Source organism: Pongo abelii, chromosome 17, assembly GCF_028885655.2.
Source record: "Pongo abelii isolate AG06213 chromosome 17, NHGRI_mPonAbe1-v2.0_pri, whole genome shotgun sequence".
NCBI classification, from domain to species: domain Eukaryota; kingdom Metazoa; phylum Chordata; class Mammalia; order Primates; family Hominidae; genus Pongo; species Pongo abelii.
This window is the reverse complement of record NC_072002.2, coordinates 21952711-21974950: the sequence shown is the minus strand read 5'-3', so window position 1 is coordinate 21974950 and position 22240 is coordinate 21952711. Positions and strand designations below refer to the sequence as shown.

General features: G+C 43.8%; 1 protein-coding gene across 8 annotated transcripts in view; it reads right to left on the bottom strand.

The window, feature by feature from the left end:
• PTPN2 (protein tyrosine phosphatase non-receptor type 2) overlaps positions 1-15308 on the bottom strand; it is a 99659-nt gene extending 84351 nt beyond the window's left edge. For 3 of the 8 annotated variants that reach the window (XM_024236029.3, XM_024236027.3, XM_063716823.1), the window contains exon 1: positions 14618-15308. In XM_024236029.3, the coding sequence (XP_024091797.2) occupies positions 14618-14686 (69 nt within the window). In that variant the 5' untranslated portion in view covers positions 14687-15308. The remainder of the gene's footprint in view (positions 1-14617) is intronic. The other 5 variants (XM_063716824.1, XM_063716822.1, XM_054537622.2 and 2 more) reach the window with 5 other exon arrangements.
• Positions 15309-22240: the final 6932 nt, after the last annotated feature.

Here is a 22240-nt window from a genome sequence, read left to right as displayed (position 1 = left end):
ACCACGTATCTACAAAAAATAAAAACAAAGATAAGCAAATAATAAATAAAAATAAAGCCAAGCATAGTGGTGTGTGCCTGCAGTCCCAGCTACTTGGGAGGCAAAGCTGGGAGGATCACTTGAGCCCAGGAGGTCAAGGCTGCAGTGAGCAGTGACTGTACCACTGCACTCCAGCCTGGGTGACAGAGTGAGACCCTGTCTCAAAAAATAAATAAATAAATAAATTATAAAATGAAATGAAATAAAAATGGAACTCCTGAATCAAGGGCATATTTTGCCAATATTTCTCAAGAAAGACTGAAAGTGAGGTTTTGCCTCACACTCAACAATATCAGTACTTTTTTTTTTGTCCTCAGATGTTGTCAAGATTTTTCTGTATTGCTTACTCTTTCAGATGTACCTCAAATTTAAACTTTCTTTCGGCTGACTTAAAAAAAAATACATTATAGATATGTGCCAAGTCTTCATCGGAACTGGGTTAGCTTCTCCATTTGAGTCTTCCTTGTCGCTTAATAGAGTTTCGCTTCAGTCTCCTCTGTTCCCTTTCAGGAACTTCTATCACAGACTTGAGGAAGTGCTCTCTCCTAACGCTCATTTCTCACACCTTTTTCCTGAGTTCTGAGAGATGTTTCTCAAGCCACCTCAGTGTTCTGCATTATCTACTCTGCTAGTTGGTACTGAACATTCTAACAATTGTGTGTTATAACTTCAAAAACTCTTTACTGTTCTCAGTTTCTTTTCTTTTCTCCACCTGCTCTTGTATTTGGACACCTGAATCACAGCTGCCTCTACCTCATACTATTTTGCATGCCCTCAACGATCTTGGGGTGAATTTTTCATTTGTCTAACAACGTATGTTTGGTCATCTTTACAGAAAGTGAATACATACATCAGTTCTTAACCCACACCTGTGTGGCTGCTTACACTGTTCACTATCAATTCCTTAAGTCTCAAATATGTGGGATAGACCCTTCTCTAGTGTGAAGTAATCACAAAGGCTTGTTCTTACCACTGCACTTTGGTCACTTCAATGATAAATCAGAAAACAACAACAACAAAAGCTTCCAGTGCATGGGATTACAAGACCTTAATAGTTCTGGGAAATTATACTTATTTGTCATAGTTTTTTTTGGTTTTTTTTTTTGAGATTGAGTCTCACTCTGTCTGGACTGACTGGAGAGACTGGAGTGAAGTGGCGCCATCTCAGCTCACTGCAACCTCCGCCTCCCGTGTTCAAGCGAATTCTCCTGCCTCAGCCTCCCAAGTGGCTGGGATTACAGGTGTGCACCACCACGCCTGGCTAATTTTTGTATTTTTAGTAGAGACAGGGTCTCACCATGTTAGCCAGGCTGGTCTTGAACTCCTGACCTCAGGTGATCCCCCCGCCTCCGCCTCCCAAAGTGCTGGGATTACAGGCGTGAGCCACCACCTTCATTTGTCAGTTTTCTACTGCCTTTCTTGCTGTCAATTTTTACCTCTATTTACACAATTATGCCTAACAACTCTTTTTAAAAAATTCAAACTTCAGGCGTGATGGCTCACGTTTGTAATTCCAGCACTTTCGGAGGCGGAGGCGGGCGGATCACGAGGTCAGGGAGATTGAGACCAGGTGATCTGCCCGCTTCAGCCTCCCCAAGTGCTGGGATTACAGGCGTGAGCCACCACACCCAGCCCGATTTGTTTTAACAAGTGAAGCTATAAAACAAAGGCTCATATTCTGAATTTTAAAGTTTTAAGGCTGGGCGCGGTGGCTCATGCCTGTAATCCCAGCACTTTGCGGGGCCGAGGCAGGCGGATCACTTGAGATTAGGAGTTTGAGACCAGCCTTGCCAACATGGCAAAACCCCGTCTCTACTAAAAGTACAAAAATCAGCTGGGCGCAGTGGCATGTACCAGCTACTCGGGAGGCTGAGGCAGGAGAATTGCTTGAACTCGGGAGGCAGAGGTTACGGTGAGCCGAGAACACACCACTACACTCCAGCCTGGGCAACAGAGAGACGCCGAATCAAAAAAATAAATAAGTAAAGTTTTAATTTTATTTTACTTATATTTTTGAGACAAAGTCTTGCCTTGTCGCTCAGGCTGGAATGCAGTGGTGTGATCACGGCTCACTGCAGCTTTGACTTCAGGGGCTCAAGTGATCCCCCCACCTCAGCCTCCCAAGTAGGTGGGACTGCAGGCACACCACCACGCCTGGCTAATTTTTTATTTTTATTTGCTATGTTGCTTAGACTGGTCTCAAACTCCTGGTCTCAAGCAATCTGCCTGCCTCGGCCTTCCAAAGTGTTGGTATTATAGGAGTGAGCCATGGCGCCTGGTTTTGAAGTTTTTATTTTAAAAATCTATATTACTGCAACTTAATTTCCATCATTATCGGGGTGAAATAGTTATAATATTTTATTAAATAATGTCAAATAATATTTTTAGTATTTCGTACATAGCTTTGTTCTATGTATGGCATACTGAAAACATTACATCGTTAGACCATATTCTCCCTTGAACTGCTACGATGTAGTAGCAAATAAGAACTTAGGAAATTGAAAAAGAATAATCTTCTGTTAAATTTTAATTTTATAAGGTAGGACCTTAAGATAATCCCAAATTGATAATGAGTTTCTCCTTATGGGCTAACATACCTAAGTTTCTTTCTTTATACTTTAAGTCTCTAAGTGAATCCTAAATTATATGATGAAAAGTGTTCCCTTTGTTAGTCAGATGTTTGCGCATACACTCTCTACAAAGATGCTCAGAAAAGGACACAGTGAAGTATGAAGAATCTTGCATACTTTGAAACACCATTACTTTAGGATGGTAAAACAACCACTTACTTATAGCCCTTAATATGCCTGCCACTGGGTGGGGAGAGAAGATCCCTGGTGGAGTAAGTTCTTTTCTTCATTACATTTTTTTTTTCTTTGAGAAGCTCTCTTTGAGGAAGAGAGTTTAGAGACTAAAATAGCTCACTGTCACTGAACCCTACTGTGTGTCAGGCATGTGCTATGTGCTTTTATGTGTGTTATCTAAGAGGTGGTTACAAATGAGAAAACAGACTCGACTTCCAAGATTATACTGCAGTTAGGTAGCAGATACAGATAGGAATGCAGTACTTAATTTTAGCATATATATAGAGAGAGAGAGAGGCTTTTTTGTTTTGTTTTTTGTTTTTTGAGACAGAGTTTCGCTCTGTTGCCCAGGCTGGAGTGCAGTGGCGCGATCTTGGCTTACTACAAGCTCCGCCTCCCAGGTTCACGCCATTCTCCTGCCTCAGCCTTCTGAGTAGCTGGGACTACAGGCACCCACCACCACGCCCGGCTAATTTTTTGTGTTTTTAGTAGAGACGGGGTTTCACTGTGTTAGCCAAGATGGTCTCGATCTCCTGACCTCATGATCCGCCCACCTCGGCCTCCCAAAGTGCTGGGATTACAGGCGTGAGCCACCGCGCCTGGCAGCACATACATATTTTTTTACTTATATTTACGTATATTTATATACATATGCTCCGTATGTATATATGGATTACATGGACACGGCAAAAATTACACCGTACAAAAGGGTATATAGCGAAAAAGTTAAGTCACATTCTCCTTTCCCTCAATCCTTTCCCTTAGGTAATAACTGTAACCAGTGCCTTGTATATTTTCCGAGAGACATTCTATCCATATATAAGCCAGACTGCCTGTCTGTCTTCCTCCATCCAAGTATCCATCCCACCCTCACAAAACAGATATTAGCATACTGTTTTGCACTTTGCTTTTTCACTTAGTATATATTAAAAGTACTTCCATATAGATGATGAGTTCTTTTTAACAATTTAATAGTATTCATTACTTAGCCAGTCATCTATAATGGGACACATAGGTTATTTCTAGGTTTTAGCTATTATAAATAATGCTGCTATGAATAACCTTTCAAAGAAGCTATATCAATGTATACTGTCACCAACAATATAAGAAAGTGCCTGAGCTTCACCTACACAATTATATTAACAAACTTTTTCATCTTTGTCTGATAGGTGAAAAATGGTATTATTATAGTCATAATTTGATATTGTTATTATTGTGAAGGTGAACAGTTTTTCTTGTTTTTAAAAGCCATTTGTATTTCCGTTCTCTTTTTGATATGTAGGAGTTCGTTACATATTAAGAAAGTTCAGTTTTTGTCATATATTGAAAATATTTAAACATTTTTGTTATCTTTTGACTTATGGTATTTTTTCATGTCAAAAAATTAAATTTTTATGAAATCAAACTTAAACCTTTTTTCTCTAGGTTTCTGTGACATGGCATTAAAAAATCCTTTTTCACTCTGTTGATTACAAAAAATTTTCTCCATTGTTTTCTTATATAATTTTATGGTTTCATTTCTTTTATGTTTAGATTATTGCCCAACCGGGACTTTACTGCAGTGTAAAGAATGAGGCAGGCCAGGCATGTTGGCTCACATCTATAATCCCAGCTCTTTGAGAGGGAGGTGGGCGGATCACTTGAAGTCAGGAGTTCAAGACCAGCCTGGCCAACATGGGGAAACCCCGTCTCTACTAAAAATACAACAATTAGCTGGGCGTGGTGGTGCACGCCTGTAATCCCAGCTACTGAGGAGGCTGAGGCAGGAGAATCGCTTGAACTCAGCATGCAGAGGTTGCAGTAAGCCGAGATCGCGCCGTAGCATTCCAGCCTGGGCCACAGAGCAAGACTCTGTCTCAAAAAAAAAACAAAAACAAACAAACAAAAAAAACAAATAAAAAACCCACAAAAAACATAGAACAGAAGCAGTTCCCACTGTTACGAAGTTACTCCAACTTTCTAGGGCTACCCTGATGTACCAGGTCCTTTACTGGGACTAGAGGGGTACAAACTCTAGGAATCCTGTAGCCTTACCTCAAACCACAGGAAGAATTCCTAGAAGTACTATAAAGTAAACTGTAATGAGAAATTGATAGCTTTCAAAGTATAAAACTGTTCAAATATAGTGAAAGAAGAAATAAAATAATTCAGTATAAGATTTTCCTTAGGGGAATGAAAGCAGTTTGAAAAAAGGGTATAAATGATCAGTGACATGAACCAAATGAAACTGGCAGAGCAAACCGCATATTAAATCAGACGTACTGGATTTGAAAAGTTATTCATTGCATTCCCTTCCTCCATTCCTTTCCTTTGAAAAGTATCCAACCTTGAGCCAGTTTCTTTCTTTGAGACAAACAGTGCTGGGATTACAGGTGTGAGCCACCAGCCTAGCCCCTGAAATCAGTTTCTTGACCACAATTTCTTATCCTAGGGATCACCAGGTGGGCCTATGAACCTACTAAAACCACACGCTGAGTTTGGGGGGGATTGTATTTGTGCGGACATTTCCTCTCATAAACATGTTTCATCTTAAAGGTGTCTAAAGGCATCTATGATCTTTAAAAGCAAGGATTTCACTGTTAAGTCAAAACAACTTCTTGAACCATTAGTAGTACTGTACCATATATAGAACATTAAATCGGCACTACATTTAAATACATTTAAAATGGCATTACGTTCATTTTTAAAAGCTATTTCAGATAATGACACTGCAGGGCAATGCTATTCCAATTAAGAATGTAACAGGCTAGACGCGGTGGCTCACGCCTGTAATCCCAGCAATTTGGGAGGCCAAGGTGGGTGGATCACCTGAGGTCAGGAGTTCAAGACTGGCCCAGCCAACACAGCGAAACCCCATCTCTACTAAAAATACAAAAATTAGTCAGGTGTGGTGGCGCATGCCTGTAGTCCCAGCTACCTGGGAAGCTGAGGCAGGAGAATCACTTGAACCAGGGAAGTGGAGGTTGCAGTGAGCGAAGATCGTGCCACTGCACTCCAGCCTGGGTGACAGAGTAAGACTCCGTCTCAAAAAAAAAAAAAAAAGGCATATAACAGAAAAGTTTAGTTTTCTTCTACTCAGGAGAGTGAGAGCTTATATTCTTTAAAGTTAGCCTGTGGAACTGTATCTCTTCCTCAGTTATCAGCTGCTATGTCTTAAATTTTACATGCTAAACTGATTTAGAATTTAGTATATGGCTAATCACTCTTATCCAAAGTAAGGGTGGTATTATTAAAAGTTCCAGTTTATTAGTCGGTTTAAATATCCTCTGACTCTCAACAGCTTTCCATTAAGAAAAAACTACCTTAATGGGGCATTAAGTTAAGGAATAGAGAGTAGAGAATCTAGATGAGGATTTCCAAGGGAAACAAATCATACGTAACGTTTATTTGAGAAAGTGAAGAGCACACTATGTTAATTTTAATTTTGCGTACCCAGACCTCATCTGTCCATCTCTCTGGTTTATCCGGACTATTTGAGGACCAAAGGTAAGAAGGGGAGAAGAGAGTGAACAGGTAAGATGACAAAGACAAGGCAGCTAAAAGAACAGCAGGGGACTGAGAGAGCTGTAACAGTTCTCCAACTGGGAATCAGAAATTCTCTGCAGAGTAACAATCTGGAAAAGTAAAAAGGGCTTTTAAGATTCTGGTTGGCCAAGCACTGTGGTTCCCCAGCATTATGGGAGGGTGAGGCGGGAAGATCGCTTTAGCCCAGGAGTTCAAGACCAGTCTGGACAACATGGTGAGAACCCGTCTCTACAAAACACAAAAAATCAGCCAGGCGTGGTGGCATGCATCCGTGCAGTGAGCCGTGATCTCATCACTGCACTCCAGTCTGGGTGACAGAGTGAGACCCTGTCTCAAAAAACAAAACAAAACAAAATTCTGGTTAAGGGCTGGGCATGGTGGCTCATGCCTGTAATCTCGCCACTTCGGGAAGCCAAGGTGAGCAGATTACTTGAGGCCGGGAGTTCAAGACCAGACCAGCCTGGCCAACGAGAACAACAACAACAACAACAAGGAAGAAGAAGAAAGAAGAAAGAAGAAAGAAGAAGAAAGAAGAAAGAAGAAGAAAGAAGAAAGAAGAAAAAAGAAGAAGAAATAATTTGTCAGGCATGGTGGTGTGTGCCTGTAGTCCCAGCTTCTCGGGAGGCTGAGGCCAAAGGATCATTCGAGCCAGGAGTTGGAGTCTGCAGTGACCTATGACTGTGCCACTGCACTCCAGCCTGGGTGACAGAATGAGACCCCTTCTCAAGAAAAAAAGAAGATTCTGGTTATAATCAAGAAATCAAAAAAGAGGCAACTAGAAAAGCTAGGAGACAAATGCAACTATCTGGATTTCCGTAATTATAGATATCAGTAATATAAACACATGTCAAAGGCAAAACAATATGATTTCTAGGTATACATTCCCCATTGGGGCACCCATCCCAAGGCTGCTTTCCCTTCAAGCAGTGGTCTTTACCTTTTGAGGGATCACAGAACAATCCACTAAGAAACTGACAAAAGCTACGGAATCATCTAGAAACGAAATACCTGGTAACACACGTACATAAATTTAGCAGTTTCAGGAGATTTGCAAATACCTTTCAAGTCTGATCCCTGGATCCCAGACACTGTTTTAAAGGCCTCAAGTCCCAAAATGACCCTACCTATTATAACACATCCACTCCCTCCTAGCCACCAAAATTAAGATGATTCCCTCTGTGCCACTGATCTCAAATAGATCATAAGAAGAAAGCACTATAGGTAGTCATGTGGGTAAATTAGGGCAGTGCTGAAACGAGAATCAGAAGGACTGGATATGAATCCCAGTTATGACACTAGCAGATATTGTAACATCAGGTAAGTCATAACACTGTATTGGCCCAGTGTTTCCTCAGCCATAAATGAGGGGTTTGGAGTAAACTAAGGTGCTGACATTTTAAAAGGGAACAGTTTTCCTGTGTTTACTGAATATTTACTGAGCATCTAACATGTCCCATAGGTAGGTGGTGGGAAAACGAAGAAAAAAAAGACCACCCTCAAGGAGCTACACAGAACAGACAAATAGTTACAAAACAATGTGGTTCATATTCTAATAAAAGAATATAGAGAACTAAGAAATGAGAGAAGGAGGAGCATTTAACTTTGCCCAAGGAGACTAGAGTCTAGTCTTGAAGATGTTTCCCAAACAGATATGGTAGGCATGGAGTATATCCAACACATGAAGACTCCAAGGTGTGAGAGAGCGGCCAAATCTTCAAGGGAATTCAGAGTTTGTGCAACCATGTAAAAGCACTGAGATTAGACAGCAGGCAGGAGAATGTGTAACTAGTAGGCAAGGGAAGTGTTTTAGAATAAGACAGCTTTGATTCACCTGCCTAACTGGCTGCCCCACTGTAAGTGTGAGAAGAACACTGTGCACTTGATACCTGACTTCTAAAAATTAGCTGACTCACAAATGGTAAAAATTGTTCTCTAACAATATTTGAACTACAAATTTCTAATAAAGAAAAATGGCGGCCAGGCGCAGCAGTTCATGCCTATAATCCCAGCACTTTGGGAGGCCGAGGTGGGTGAATCACAAAGTCAGGAGAACGAGACCATCCTGGCTAACACGGTGAAACCCTGTCTCTACTAAAAATACAAAAAATTAGCCTGGCGTGGTGGCGGGGGCCTGTAGTCCCAGCTACTTGGGAGGCTGAGACAGGACAATGGCGTGAACCCGGGAGGCGGAGCTTGCAGCAAGCCAAGATGACGCCACTGCACTCCAGCCTGGGCAACAGAGCAAGACTGTCTCAAAAAAAGAAAAAGAAAAATGGCCAGGCGCAGTGGCTCATGCTTGTAATCCTAAGCCTTTGGAAGGCTGAGGTGGACGGACTGCTTGAACTCAGGAGTTGAAGACCAGCCTGGAAAGATGGTTAAATCCTGTCTCTACAAAAAATACAAAAACATTAGCCAGGCCCAGGTATGTGGGGGACTGAGGCAGGAGGATGTCTAAAGCCCAAGAGGTCGAGACTGCAGTGAGCTGAGATCACGCCACTGCACTCCACACTGGGTGACCCAAAGTGAGACCCAGTCTCAAAAAGAAAAGAAAGAAAAAGAAAAATGTGGCTGGGCATGGTGGCTCACACCTGTAATCCCAGCACTTTGGGAGGCCGAGGCAGGTGGATCACCTGAGGTCAGGAGTTCAAAACCAGCCTGACAAACATGGTGAAACCCCGTCTCCACTAAAAATACAAAAATTAGCTGGGCATGCTGGTGGGCGCCTGTAATCCCAGCTACTAGGGAGGCTGAGGCAGGAGAATTGCTTGAACCCGGGGGGGGGAGGGGGGGGCGGAGGTTGCAGTGAGCTGAGATCGCACTACTGCACTCCAGCCTGGGGGACAGAGCAAAACTTGGTTTCAAAAAAAGAAAAATGAAGTCAGTCAGGAGTTCCATTGTTTATAAACCCTAATTAATCAACCAAATTCCAAGAGGCTGAGGTGAGAGGCTCACCTGAGCCCAGGAGTTTAAGGTTGCAGTGAGCTATGATCGCACCACTGCACTTGCACTCCAGACTGGGCAACAGAGTGAGAACTCTTTAAAAAAGAAAGGAATTTAAAAATAAATAAGCCAAATTCCTTCTGAGCCATCACTTCTTAGAAACATCCCATAACACGGCTTTTGCGATTCCCCAGTTTTACTCTTTTCCTCAGTAGGCACACAGACTCCATTCCTTCTCTCTGTCTTTCTCAAAGCTCAGTCTGATGAAGACAGCCAAAAAGGGATCATGAACATTACTCAAAAAGTCAGAATTAACCTCACACAATCAGACCAAATTAAACTTTTCCAACTGCACCCTTTGTTTTGCTGTTCTTGTTTTAGAGACAGGATCTCACTCTGTCACCTAGTCTGTAGTGCAGTGGAACAATTATGGCTCACTGCAGCCCTAACCTCCTGACCTCAAGTGATCCTCCCCCCTCAGCCTCCCAAAGCGCTGGGATTACAGGGATGAGCCACCGCCTGGCCAGCACTCTTTCACGATCAATTCTTCCACCTGTGTACTCTTGGTCTCATTGACTCTTGCTTTCCAAGATTTCTGGCTCCAACAATCATCCCTTCTATTTCAACCTCCACCTCTCTTTAGGTTCATCCCTGCAATCACATAAATATATCAAGTTGCCCTTTCCTCGTAAAAAGTCATTCATTCAGCACATATTTTCAAGTGCTTACTAAGCACCTGGTACTGTGCAAAGCACTGGCAGTGCCTTCATGAAACTCTGAAGAGGTAGTAAAAAATATAAACTCAGATTAACAGAGTCTGTTCTGCTCCAACCCAATAATTCATTTCTAAGAAACCTCCTATTATCAAACTCATGAAATAAAAGACACTGTTCAAAAGGAGCAAAAAGGAATAAGGGACCAGAGTTCCAGACTCAAAATACTAAATTTATTTTTCCTGCAAGAATTTCAACAAGGTATCAAGTTCTCCTACCACTAAGCAAGTCCAGCTTTTAGTTGTATTCAGTTTTTGCTCAAGAGCAAAGCCTTTCTTTTCCCAGCTCCATTAGCATTACCAAAAAAAACACAACTCTTCAAAAACATTATCAGAAACATCACCCACTGTTGTGCTAAACAAAGCAGAAAGCCACCTTAAACACTTTTTTCCTACTCAAGCCGTGTTACTTTCAAGATAGTGGTTTGCTTAATGCAAATTGTGTTCCCGAAATCATTTGCTGCTGTATGACATCCAATTCCCGCTATGAAAGGGGAAGTCTTGGGATGCTAGAGAAGTACGCAACAGGGGCTGATACCCAGCATGGGCAGGTCAAGAAGGCCTGCCAAGGAAGTGAGACTTCAGGGATGAGTAGGAGGCAGTTTAAGCAAGAAAGGAAAGAGAAGGGGGGAAAATTGTGCCAAGGCAAAGAGAACAACATTTACAAACGCCCTAAGGGAAGAATGGACACACACACTTCCAACAATACAACAGTGGAAAAGAGGGAGGAAAGTAATAGGGGAAATCAAGCAAGAGACGCAGGCCATGAGGTCTTGTGAGCCAGAGGAGGGGCTGAATTTACATTGTGAGCAACGGGAAGCCGTTCAAGGGTTTAAGTGAGAAGTCACACAATCTTGCTTCATTTTAGCTACCTCTCCCCACTTCTTCAAGTTGGGCTTCTAAAAAGAGCAGTGTACACTTGGTAGTCTGCATTTCTTCCTACCTTCTCTCCTGAACTCCAGGTATCTGTCTTGTGTAGTCCACTGATACGACTCCCTTTAAGGTATCTGTTAATCTAGCTGCTCAATGTCATGGCCCTCTCAGGCTTGCCCTTACCTGTCAGATGGCCCTGCTCACCCTCAACTCCCTCCACTGCTTTCCTCCCCACTTCTGTGGTTGTTCCTCGCCAGTCTTTTTTGCAAGTTCCTCTTTCTCTACCCATCCTTTTAAATGCTGTCTGTCAAGATTCTGTCCTTGGCCTTTGATATTTCCAAACGCTCTGTATCTTCCCTAGATGATCTCATCAATGTCTAAGACCTCAAATATCACCCATGTGTTCATGATTTCCAAAATCACATTTACTCAGACCCTCTCTCCCGAACTGCAAATTTATACATTCAACTAGCTTCATTTCAGTGTCTCGCAGGTACCTCAAATGGAATTAAAGTTTCAAAACCAAACTTGAACATAACGTATACCCCTTTACCATTTCATTTCAAATCTCTATCTCCCCTCCATCCCTCCTGCCACTGCCTAACAGAAGCTCATCATTTGTCTTCAGGTTTACTCCAACCGACTACTGCCCTGTGCTGCGTGCCTACACTTTCCCCAACCAGTCTGCTAGCAGTCAGATGATCTTGCTAACAAGTAAATATGATCAGCCAGGAGCAGTGGCTCATGCCTGTAATCCCAGCACTTTGAGAGGCCGAGGCAGGCGGATCACCTGAGGTCAGGAGTTCGAGACCAGCCTGGCCAACATGGCGAAACCCTGTCTCTACTTAAAGTACAAAAAAATCAACCGGGCATGGTGGTGTGTGCCTGTAATCTCAACTACGCAGAAGGCTGAGGCAAGTGAATCACTTGAACCCGGGAGGCAGAGGTTGCAGTAAGCTGACATCGCACCACTGCACTCCAGCCTAGAGTGCAAAAAAAAAAGAAGCAAATATGATCATGGTATTTCCAGACTTACAATTCCACAGTGAGTTCCTATTAAACAGCTCAAATTTCTTAGTCTGATCTAGGCTCTGCCTTATTCTCCAGCATCTCAACTTCACACCAGTCTCCATGCTAAACTGTGGGTGGTTCTCTCAGCATTCCCTCAGTGCCTTTGTGCACTCCCTCCTTGCTGGAACAGTAATTCTCTTCACCTCCCTTGTCCTCTTCCCCTGGCCAATGTTTTTCAAGACTTAGGTGAGGTCCTCCCTCCCCTGAGAAGCTTCACCGGAACTCCCATGTGCACCCCTTTTTGGGAAATACAGGACTCCTAGGTACTCAACTCCACAAGACCCTGTGCTTCAAGCTAGCTTTACATGTATCACTTTAACGTTTTCATCAGCTTACCTATTTACAGGGCTGCATCCTTAAAAACTGGGACTCTTGTCTTTTAACAAAAATCCTCAGTGTCTAACACTAGCACATAACAAGCATATTGTGAACGAATGAATGAAAATATGGGACTACAATGAGGCCCCAAAAGAATAAGCCCTAGAGTGAGCACTTCGAGGGCAGGAACCTTGCCAGGAGCACTCTCTGCTGAATCCCCAAGGCCAGGAGTAAAAGCTGCAACTCCACTGGGGGTCCGGGCATATTTGTGGAATGGGTGAATGGATGTTCTAAGGCCACAGGAAAACACATAGTCCAAACTTCCTGACTTGCTTTCCATTACTAACTTTCTTGGTTTGTGACCTACTTTTACTGTAACACCAGTGTGCATGGCATGGTTTCTACTGACCAAACTAATGGTCTTGTTTTCAACTAGGAAAAAATAATATGAGCATTGACCAAGTAAACTACAGGATTCCTCGGTAATAATCTATAGAAGAATTTCCTTATCTTTTTGAAAATGGATGTGAAATCTCCAGTGGAAGCAAGTAAGTTCATTTTTCTGGAAAGAGGAATCACAATTCTCATTGAATTTTCAAGGATATTAATGATACCAAAGAAAATCAAATTTCTTAAACCAAAATGTTAAGCTGAATTAAGTTATATTCACTTTTCTCTTTTCAAATCTATTTCGATATATAACCTATCCCTTGGAGAGACAGCAGCCTCTGCTAAAACAAATGTAACTGGAGAAGATGCAGCTGGCAGGCTCTCTCACATGAAGATTCCTACCAGAATTTGCGTTTCAGATTGTCTATAATTGGAAGAGTCCTTACCAGCATTCTTTAAAACTTACAGCCCTATTCTAACATACTCTGTATCATGGGAATCAGGATATTTATACTTCCCACTAATGTGTTCAAGAAGAAAACGTTACTTTCTGAACACATTTTTCACTGTCATCTAATTAAATGGAAAGGGGAAAAACCCAGGATCATCTACATTTACAGGAAAGCCCGTCTTTTCTTTTACTTTACACAGAGAGAACCAAACATCAGAAGCAGCATTAACTTAACCGTCACCAAATTCAATCTTGGGAATAATACGGCAAGGATTAAACGAAGGGGAAAGCAGTTACATCATTTTAAAAGAGATAAAGTTTTGTTTGAATTAAAAGGTAGTCTAGTTGACATAAAAAAAAGCCAATCACTGGTGTTTATACTACATATTGCATCTACGTGAGCTGAACAGGCACGATTAGGGCGATAGGCGTCGGAACACGGTGCCCCCGGGGAGGGGATGAGGGCACTTTCTCAGGGCAAGGAAACGCTACTTTGATTTGAGGGGGCTTGCAAGGGGGGATTCATCTGTGACACCCGTTTGGGAGCACACATGAGATCTGCGTTTCACTGTAGGGAAAGTATACCTCAGTAAGGAAAAGTATAAAGAGAATGACACGCTATCACTGGACGAACACAGGCAAAGCCTCTTTCGTTCCGGGAAGGTTCTGTGGGGGACGAACCCACGCTGGGCGCTCCTGGGCCACGGGGGAAAATGAAGACGGAGGGTCTCGGGAGAGCTGCCCTCGCCAGAGGCCACGAGCCACCCCCAACCACCGCGGCTCCGCCAGGAGAGCGAGCTTCGCCTCGCAGCGGGCTGCGGCGACCGGCCCGGCGCCCAGGGCGGCCTGCTCGGACAGGTCCTGCGCGGGCGCCAGCTGGACCCAGGCGCCGCGGCCCCGCTCGCCCGCCCCCGCCCTCATCGCTCCCTGGGAAGCCAGCTGCCCGCCTGGCCACAAAACACCCAGCCAGAGAAAGAGCTGTCCGCGAGCAAGAACCAAGCACAGCAGCGTGGGAGCTACGGCGAAGCTGCGGCCCGGGGACGCGCGGCCCAGCGCCCCTACACTGGCGGCCCGAGCGCCCCCACGGCTTTTCCAAGGACCCCCCGGACCCCCGCCGCGCAACGCTGGTGGCACATCCACGCGCTCCCCAAGGAGCCGCTGTGGCACCGCCCTCCAGAACTAACTGCGCTTGCGCTAGCCATGAGCTGCTCAGCTCAAGTATGCCTTTTTTTTTTTTTTTTTTTAAACCAAAAGGAGCAAGAGAGCGGTCAGCGCAGGCGCGCCCCTGACGCGGCCCGCGCCGCCACTTCCGCCCCGAGCGAGAGACGAGAGACGAGAGGCTAGAGGCGGGGGAGGCGGGAGGAAGCCTGCGGGGAGGGCACGAGTCCGGGTCTCGGAGGAGGTCGGCGACTGCCGCGTGGGTCCGCGACTCACCAAGTACAGAGGCTGCCAGCGACGCTGAGTATCCAACTCTTCGAACTCCCGCTCGATGGTGGTGGGCATGGCTGCGGGAGCGAGCTGGCGCGAGCAGAGCCTGCGCCGGCGGAGAGGCTCAGGCCCCGCACGATCCGGGGAGAGCGCTGGCGCTGCAGCGCATGCGCCCTGCGCGCCGCGCCCCGCCCCCACGCCAAGCCCGGTCGGCCGTGGGGAAAGTACCTGGAGCGTCGGACGTCAGCGCGCAGACTCAGCGCCCGAGCGCGGCGCGGAGTCGGCGGCGGGGCGGGGCAGGGCGCTCGGGGGGCGGGGCTCGGGGCGCCCAGGTGGGAGGGGGCGGGGCCGGGGGACCACCCGGCGGCCGTGGTCCTGGCGCGCGGCACGAGGTGAGCCGCCCCTTGGGCTTGCGTCTTCCAACAAGAGAGAGGCGGTGGTGTGGGTAGCGCGGCGTTACTGGAATGGGACCCCCTGCGGAAGTCCCCTGAGAAGTCGCCGGCACGCTCCGCCTTCCTTCTTGCGTCCCATTTCTCGTTTTCTTCTCAGCCTTCATATTTTTTTAAAGTGCTGTATTTGAATATTATTTTAAACATCATCTAGGTCAGTTTAGCGGCCTGTGACCAACTTGGAAACAAATTCCTCATTCTTTTCTGCCCTGGTGTCAGCTCCTGTAAGCCTGCAGATTTTATGCCAAATAAACCGCTGTAGCAAAAGGAAAGGCAGCCCGCCTCTCCCGGAATTTGGGAGAGGGATACCTCGTTAAGAAAACGTTCTACAACTTACGAATTAGATTTAACTGTAAAAAATAGCACGTCCTCTTTTACCAAACAAACGTGCTAGTAGTTAGGGAAATCATCTTGCTTCAGATTTAAGATAGTTCTTTTTTAGTGCTTGTAATATCCTACTATATAATCTTCATAATAAACGTGAAGGGTTAGGAAAGGTTTAGCCGTGCTGTCCAGTATTGGGATTTAAATTTTAAATATTAACTTAATTCCTCAGTGGCACCAGCCACATTTCAGGTGTGCCATAACCACGTATGGCTAGTGGCTGCTATGTGACAAAGTACATATGTAGAACGTTTCTATCATCGAAGACAGTTCTTTTGGACAGAGCCGGCCGAGAGGATTACAATACTCGGGGTAGAAAAGTGTCCTTAATCACATAAAATAATGAAAACCCTAGCCAGAAAAAAAAAAAAAAAAAGTTGGCTACGGAAGCTAGAAGAAGTCGTATTAACAAAAAAGCGGTCAGTAAGCTTTCTACTTACATAGTGTGATTTAGAGATACAGGAAAGCTTCCCCCGAAAGACCCCACAATGTCTAATGGTCCTTGGTTTTGAAATTGTCATTGAATCTGATTATTTTGATTAAAGGCATGGTATCTCCCAGAATATCCCGTGACTGTTCGCATTAGTCTGCTCATCAGATTGCTTTCCAACCAAAAAATACTGTGTTCTACAAAGGAGGGGCATCTTTATCTCAAAGCAGCAGTTCTTATCGCCAAGTATTCAGCATCTCTTTGGAATTCATTTGCCAGCCTCTCTGGTTCCGGGAGCTGTATTTGCCTATCTTAGCTTGCTGAGTGCAGCGAAGAATATAGAACAGTGGTTCTCACACCAGCATCATTTGCATCCACTGTGAGCTTCTTTGAAATGCAAATGTGAAGGCCTAACCCCAACCTACTGAATCGGAATCTCCGGTGTTGGGGCCCCGGGAGACTACTTAAGCAAGCTCTTCTGGGGATGCCTATTCCTCCCCAGAGTTTGAGAACGATTGCTCCAGAAGAATACCTATACAGGGCTGCACTGAAGCCCGGGGGTAAAAAGAAAACAGAGATTAACTTGCTTCAAGATATCCTGCTGACAAGATATGACTTGGTCTCTCTGACATATGTGACCCCCAACCCAACTAGTTCCTAGCTTGCTGTTTCTGAAGGACCCCAAATGTAGACTTTTGCCCCCTTTGAAGTCAAGATCAGAAGTTCTCAGGATTTTAAAATGTCAAGCTTCCCTATTGCCCCCAAATTGTTCAAATTCCTTTGATAGTAGGCATACTTTTATGTGCATACTCTTTACATATTTGAGGAAATACATAATGAACAAAGTCTATTAATTTAAAAAATTACAAATTCATTTAAAAGAATTATGAAATTAAGTAGCCATGTGTATTTTTAAATAATAGTACATATATGTATGAGATACTCATTTTACAGATAATGCTTGGTGGATTATATATTTGGATTCATAGCAATGTCTTTAACTTACTCCTTGGCCCCTTCAATCACTGTTTGGGAACCACTGCTCTAGACCAAAGGAAATGAAGCATAGCAAGAGTTTGGAGTCCCTTCTTTCACTGGAACAAGGCCTGCCTTCTGCACTTCAGTATCCTGTTTAAGAGGCTCTCTCCCCTCAATGTGTAATTTATACCCCTTTCAGAGAAAACTATACTTACTATCCATAGCCCCTCCTGTGGTTTGAGTAATGGTGTCCCCTCCAAAATTCACGTTGAAACTTTATCCTTATGGTGGCAATATTAAGATGTTGGCATTTTGGGAAGTGATTAAGTTATGAGGATTCTGCTCTCATGAATTTGATTAGTGCCTCATAAAAGGACTGGAGGGAATCAGCTTAGGCCCTTTTTGCCCTTCTGTCCTGCCATGTGAAGGCCCCTAGGTGGCACCATGAGGAATGGGCCTTCAGCAGACACCAAACGTGCTGGTGCCTTGACCTTGGACTTCTCAGCCTCCAGAACTGTGAGAGATAAATTTCTGTTATTTGTAAATTACACAGTTGCAGCTATTTCGTTATAGCAGCACAAACAAACTAAAACGGCCCTTATAGCTAGAACTTCAGAGGCACAAGCATATCAAAATACAGCCTAAAAGCCTAGTGTCTACAAGAGCTGTACATTTATAGAGCTAGGCAGACCATTTGTTATACAAATGCAGATTGTACAGATTACAGTGAGAATGAACTTCAGTTAAGTATATGTAGTTTTTAATAAACTTTTAATTGAAATACACACAAAAATGCACACAAATCACAAGTGCATAGCTCAGGGAGTTTTTACAGAGTGAACATAGCTGTCTATCAATACTCAGGCCAAGAACAGGAACTTTATCCGTCCTCCAGAAAGCCCCTGGAGCGCCATCCTAAATCCTCCCCCTTGAGTAACCAGCCCCATACCCTCTAACACCGTAGATTAGTTTTGCCTTTTTTGAACTTTGTTTAATCATATAATATGTGCTTTTTAATGTCTGACTGCTTTTGCTCAAGTTAGTGAGAGTCATCCATGTTGTAGAAATAGTTTGTTCATTCTTGCTGCTAAATAGCATATGATTGTTTGAGTCTACTACCATTTATTTGTTCTGAATTTGGTTGTTTCCAGTTTGGCCTTATCATGAAGAGAACCATTAATGACATGTTTGTCCTTGTCTTTTGGTAGACATACACTCATTTCTTGTGGGCATATATCTAGGAGTCGGATTGCTGGATTGCAGTGTTATCTATATGTTCATCATACACTGCTGAACAGTTTTCTGAGTGATTGCATCCCCACTTGAGCTTGGACACAGGACAAGGATGGCCACTATCATCACTTCTGTTCTACACTGTATAGTTATAGCAACAAGTGAGGAAAATTAAGAAGTGGTATAATGATTGGAAAGGATGAAACAAAGTTGATATTATAGCCAATATATTGTACACATAGAAAATCCAAAGTAATCTACAGGTAAACTATTAGATTAATAAGTGAATTTAGGCTAGGTGCAGTGGCTCACACCTGTAATCCGAGCACTTTGGGAAGTCAAAGTGGGAGGATCACTTGAGGCCAGTAGTTGGAGACCAGCCTGGGTAACATAGTGAGACTCCATCTCTAAAAATAAAAAAATTGGAAAAAAAAATGAATTTAGCAATGTCTTTGAATACAAAGTCAATATAAGAAAAAGCAGTTGTATTTTTTTTTTTTTGACGGAGTCTTACTCTGTCGCCTAGGCTGGAGTGCAGCGGTGCGATCTCAGCTCATTGCAACCTCTGCCTCCTGGGTTCACGCCATTCTTCTGCCTCAGCCTCCCAAGTAGCTGGCAATACAGGTGCCCGCCACCACGCCTGGCTAATTTTTTAGTAGAGACCGGGTTCCACCGTGTTAGCCAGGATAGTCTTGATCTCCTGACCTCGTGATCCGCCCACCTTGGCCTCCCAAAGTGCTGGGATTACAGGCGTGAGCCACTGCGCCTGGCAGAAAAAGCAGTTGTATTTCTCCATAGCAACACCAACTAGAAAATTTTTAAACATTGGAATATAAACTATTCAGAAAAATTCTTAACAAAAGATTAGCAAAACCTCTAGTCTGAAAACCACAACGTGTCACTCAGAGGAATGAAAGAAGAGCTAAATAAATGGAAGGATATATGATGTAATGTCTTGGAAACTTTAGTATTGTAAAGTTGCCAATACTTCTCAAAGTCATGTATGAATTCAGTGCAATCTCAAAATCTCACCATATTTTTGTAGTGGAAATTGACAAGCTGATGCTACCATTTACAAATAAAAATGCAAGGGGCCAAGAATAGCCAAAATAATCTTAAGGAAGAAGAAAATGGAAGTTTTACCTCACCAGATAATAAGATTTACTCTAAAGCTACAATAATTAAAACAGCGTGTTCTTAGTGTGAAGATAGACAAATAGAAGAATGGAACAGAATAGAGTCTAAAGATGAACTCAAGGGCCAAAAGTAGCCAAGAAGAAGAACAGATCTGGAAGACATTATCCCTCCAGATATCAACATCTCTTATAAAGATATGTGGTATTGATGCAAGGAAAGGCAAGCTGACCAAGGCAAGCTGACCAGTGGAACTAAACAAAGTCCAGAAACAGGTTCACACATATAGTCATCTGGTGTGTGTCTTTGTGTGTGTGTATTTCACATAGGCTAAAGTAATGTGTCTTCAATAAATGGTGCTACATCCAAAAGAGCATAACTATATGTTTCCATTTTATATGAAGTTCAAAAATAGACAACAGAATAGTGATTACCTCTGGAGGCAGCTGTGGGGTGCCTCTGGTAGGGTGGGGGTGTTGCCTGGGAAGAAGCATGAGAGAATCTTCAGGGGTCCTGGAAATATTCCATATCTTGATTTGGTTGGTGATACACTGTTGTGTATAATATACACATATTTGTACGTGTGTGTATAAAATGTCATTGAGCTCCATGTTTAAGATTTTTTGGACTTTATTATATGTATGCTAACTTCAATAAAACTAAAAAATTCCTCACTCAAGAGTGAAAACTTTTTTAATTTAAATAAAAATAAACGGCATTTCATTTAGAAATGGAAACCAGGCACATTATCTTACACAGTATTTCATAAACTACCATCACCTAGTGAATATAGCAAAAGACTGTATATGGCTTCAAAACCACATAATGCACCTAAATTCTCTAAAATTGCCAGCAATTACAAAGTGATAGATATGAGCCACATGGGATCAAGATTGGGATTCACTCATTCCATATTTTGGAGCCACAAAGTATATCTGCTGTCTGGGTTTGGACCAAATGCAATTAATGTATCTAACAAAAAATCCTAATATTTATTCAGCTTCATCCACAGCCTCCAAAAATGGTTTTAGTAAAAGACCAAATAAATTACGGTTTTAAAAAAAAACTTTCGGGGCTGGGCGCAGTGGCTCACGCCTGTAATCCCAGCACTTTGGGAGGCCGAGACAGGCGGATCACGAGGTCAGGAGATCGAGACCATCTTGGCTAACACAGTGAAACCCCGTCTCTACTAAAAACATAAAAAATTAGCCTGGCATGATGGCGGGCGCCTGTAGTCCCAGCTACTCGGGAGGCTGAGGCAGGAGAATGGCGTGAACCCGGGAGGCGGAGCCTGCAGTGAGCCGAGATGGCGCCACTGCACTCCAGCCTGAGCAAAAGAGCAAGACTCTGTCTCCAAAAAAAAAAAAAAAACTCAGGCTCGGTGTGGTGGCTCACACCTATAATTGCAGCACTCTGTGGGACCAAGGTGAGTGAGTCAGCCTGGCCGACGTGATGAAACCTAGTCTCTACTAAAAATACAAAAATAAGCTGAGCGTAGTCACGCGTGCCTGTAATCCCAGTGACTCAAGAGACTGAGGCGGGAGAATCGCTCTAACCTGAGAGGCGGAGGTTGCCGTGAGCCAAGATCGCGCCACTGCAATCCAGCCTGGGCAACACAGCAAGATTCTGTCTCAAAAAAAAAAGCTGGGTGTGGTGGCACATGCCTGTAATCTCAGCTACTCAGGAGGCTAGGCATGAGAATTGCTTGAACCTGGGAGGCAGAGGTTGCAGTGAACCAAGATGGCGCCTGTTGCACTCCACCCTGGGTGACAGAGTAAGACTCTTGTATCAAAAAAAAAAAACTTCCAAAAATAACTGCCTAACCCAACTACACAGAATATGTGGTAGGCCTTCCAATGAACTATCATAGTCCCTAAATATGTCAGTTATCAATTTATTGACATTAAGCTCAAGGCTTCCTTTTTCACCTTCTCTATGAGAATGGATCTGGGCCCTTTAAATATTTTTCCTTTGCCAGCTGACACAGTGTTAAGCTTTGTCACTAGGGTGAGTGGAGGGACACTTAAGGAGAAAGGGCTTGCTGGGAACCGCATAGGGGAACTGTGCTTGCTGGGCTGACTCCAGTGACCAGCGGCCTCCCCCAGCACCTTGCTCCTGGGGGTGCGTCTGTAGCAGAGTATCTCCCGTGAGACATCTCCCCGTGAGCAACTTTCCCATACACCTAGAGGGCAATAGAGTAGGTTGAATGGGGGCCTCTCAAAAATGTGTCTGCCTGGAACCTGTGAATGTGACCTTCTATGAAAAAAGGGTATTTGCAGATTGAGCTACAAATCCTAAGATCAGATCATCTTGGATTATCAGGGTGAGCCCTAAATCCAATGACAACTGTCCTTCTAGGAGAAGGGCAGGGAGAGATTTGAGACAGGAAAGGGCTATATGAAGATGGAGGCAGAGGTTAGTCACTCAGCCACGGGGAACACTTGGAGCACCCAGAAGCTGGAAGAGGCAATGAAGGCTCCTCCCTGAACCCTTCCGAGGAAGCAGAGCCCTGCAGAGACCTTGGTTTTGGACTTCTGGCCTCTAGAACTAAGTGAGGATAAATGGTGTTGTCTTAAGCCACCAAGTCCATAGTCTTTTGATATGGCAGCCAGCTGTACAAGGTTTCCAGCTAGTTCCACAAATGCACCCCCATAGGGAGGTCTCTCCATGCAGTGGGCTAGAGGCACGCCTTCTCTAAGAAGGTCTGGGACTCCTTAGAGCTTCATCCCTCAGCTTCTCAATGAAAAAAAAAATCCTTAAGCTTCTCAATGAAAAAACTTTTGAATGGAAGTACCTTAAAATTAAGGATTTCTGTTCAGCAAATGACAGCATTAAGGAAAAGGGTGAACTGCGGAGTAGACGTTTTGCAATGAATACATCCCAAAAAGACTCAGGCCCAAAATAAAGAACACCTACAAGTCAGTATGAGAAAGATAGCTTAATAGGAAAACGGGCAAGAGATTTTTGAGTAGGCATTTTGTGAAGAGGATATCCAAATGGCCAGTAAGCATATGAACCTTA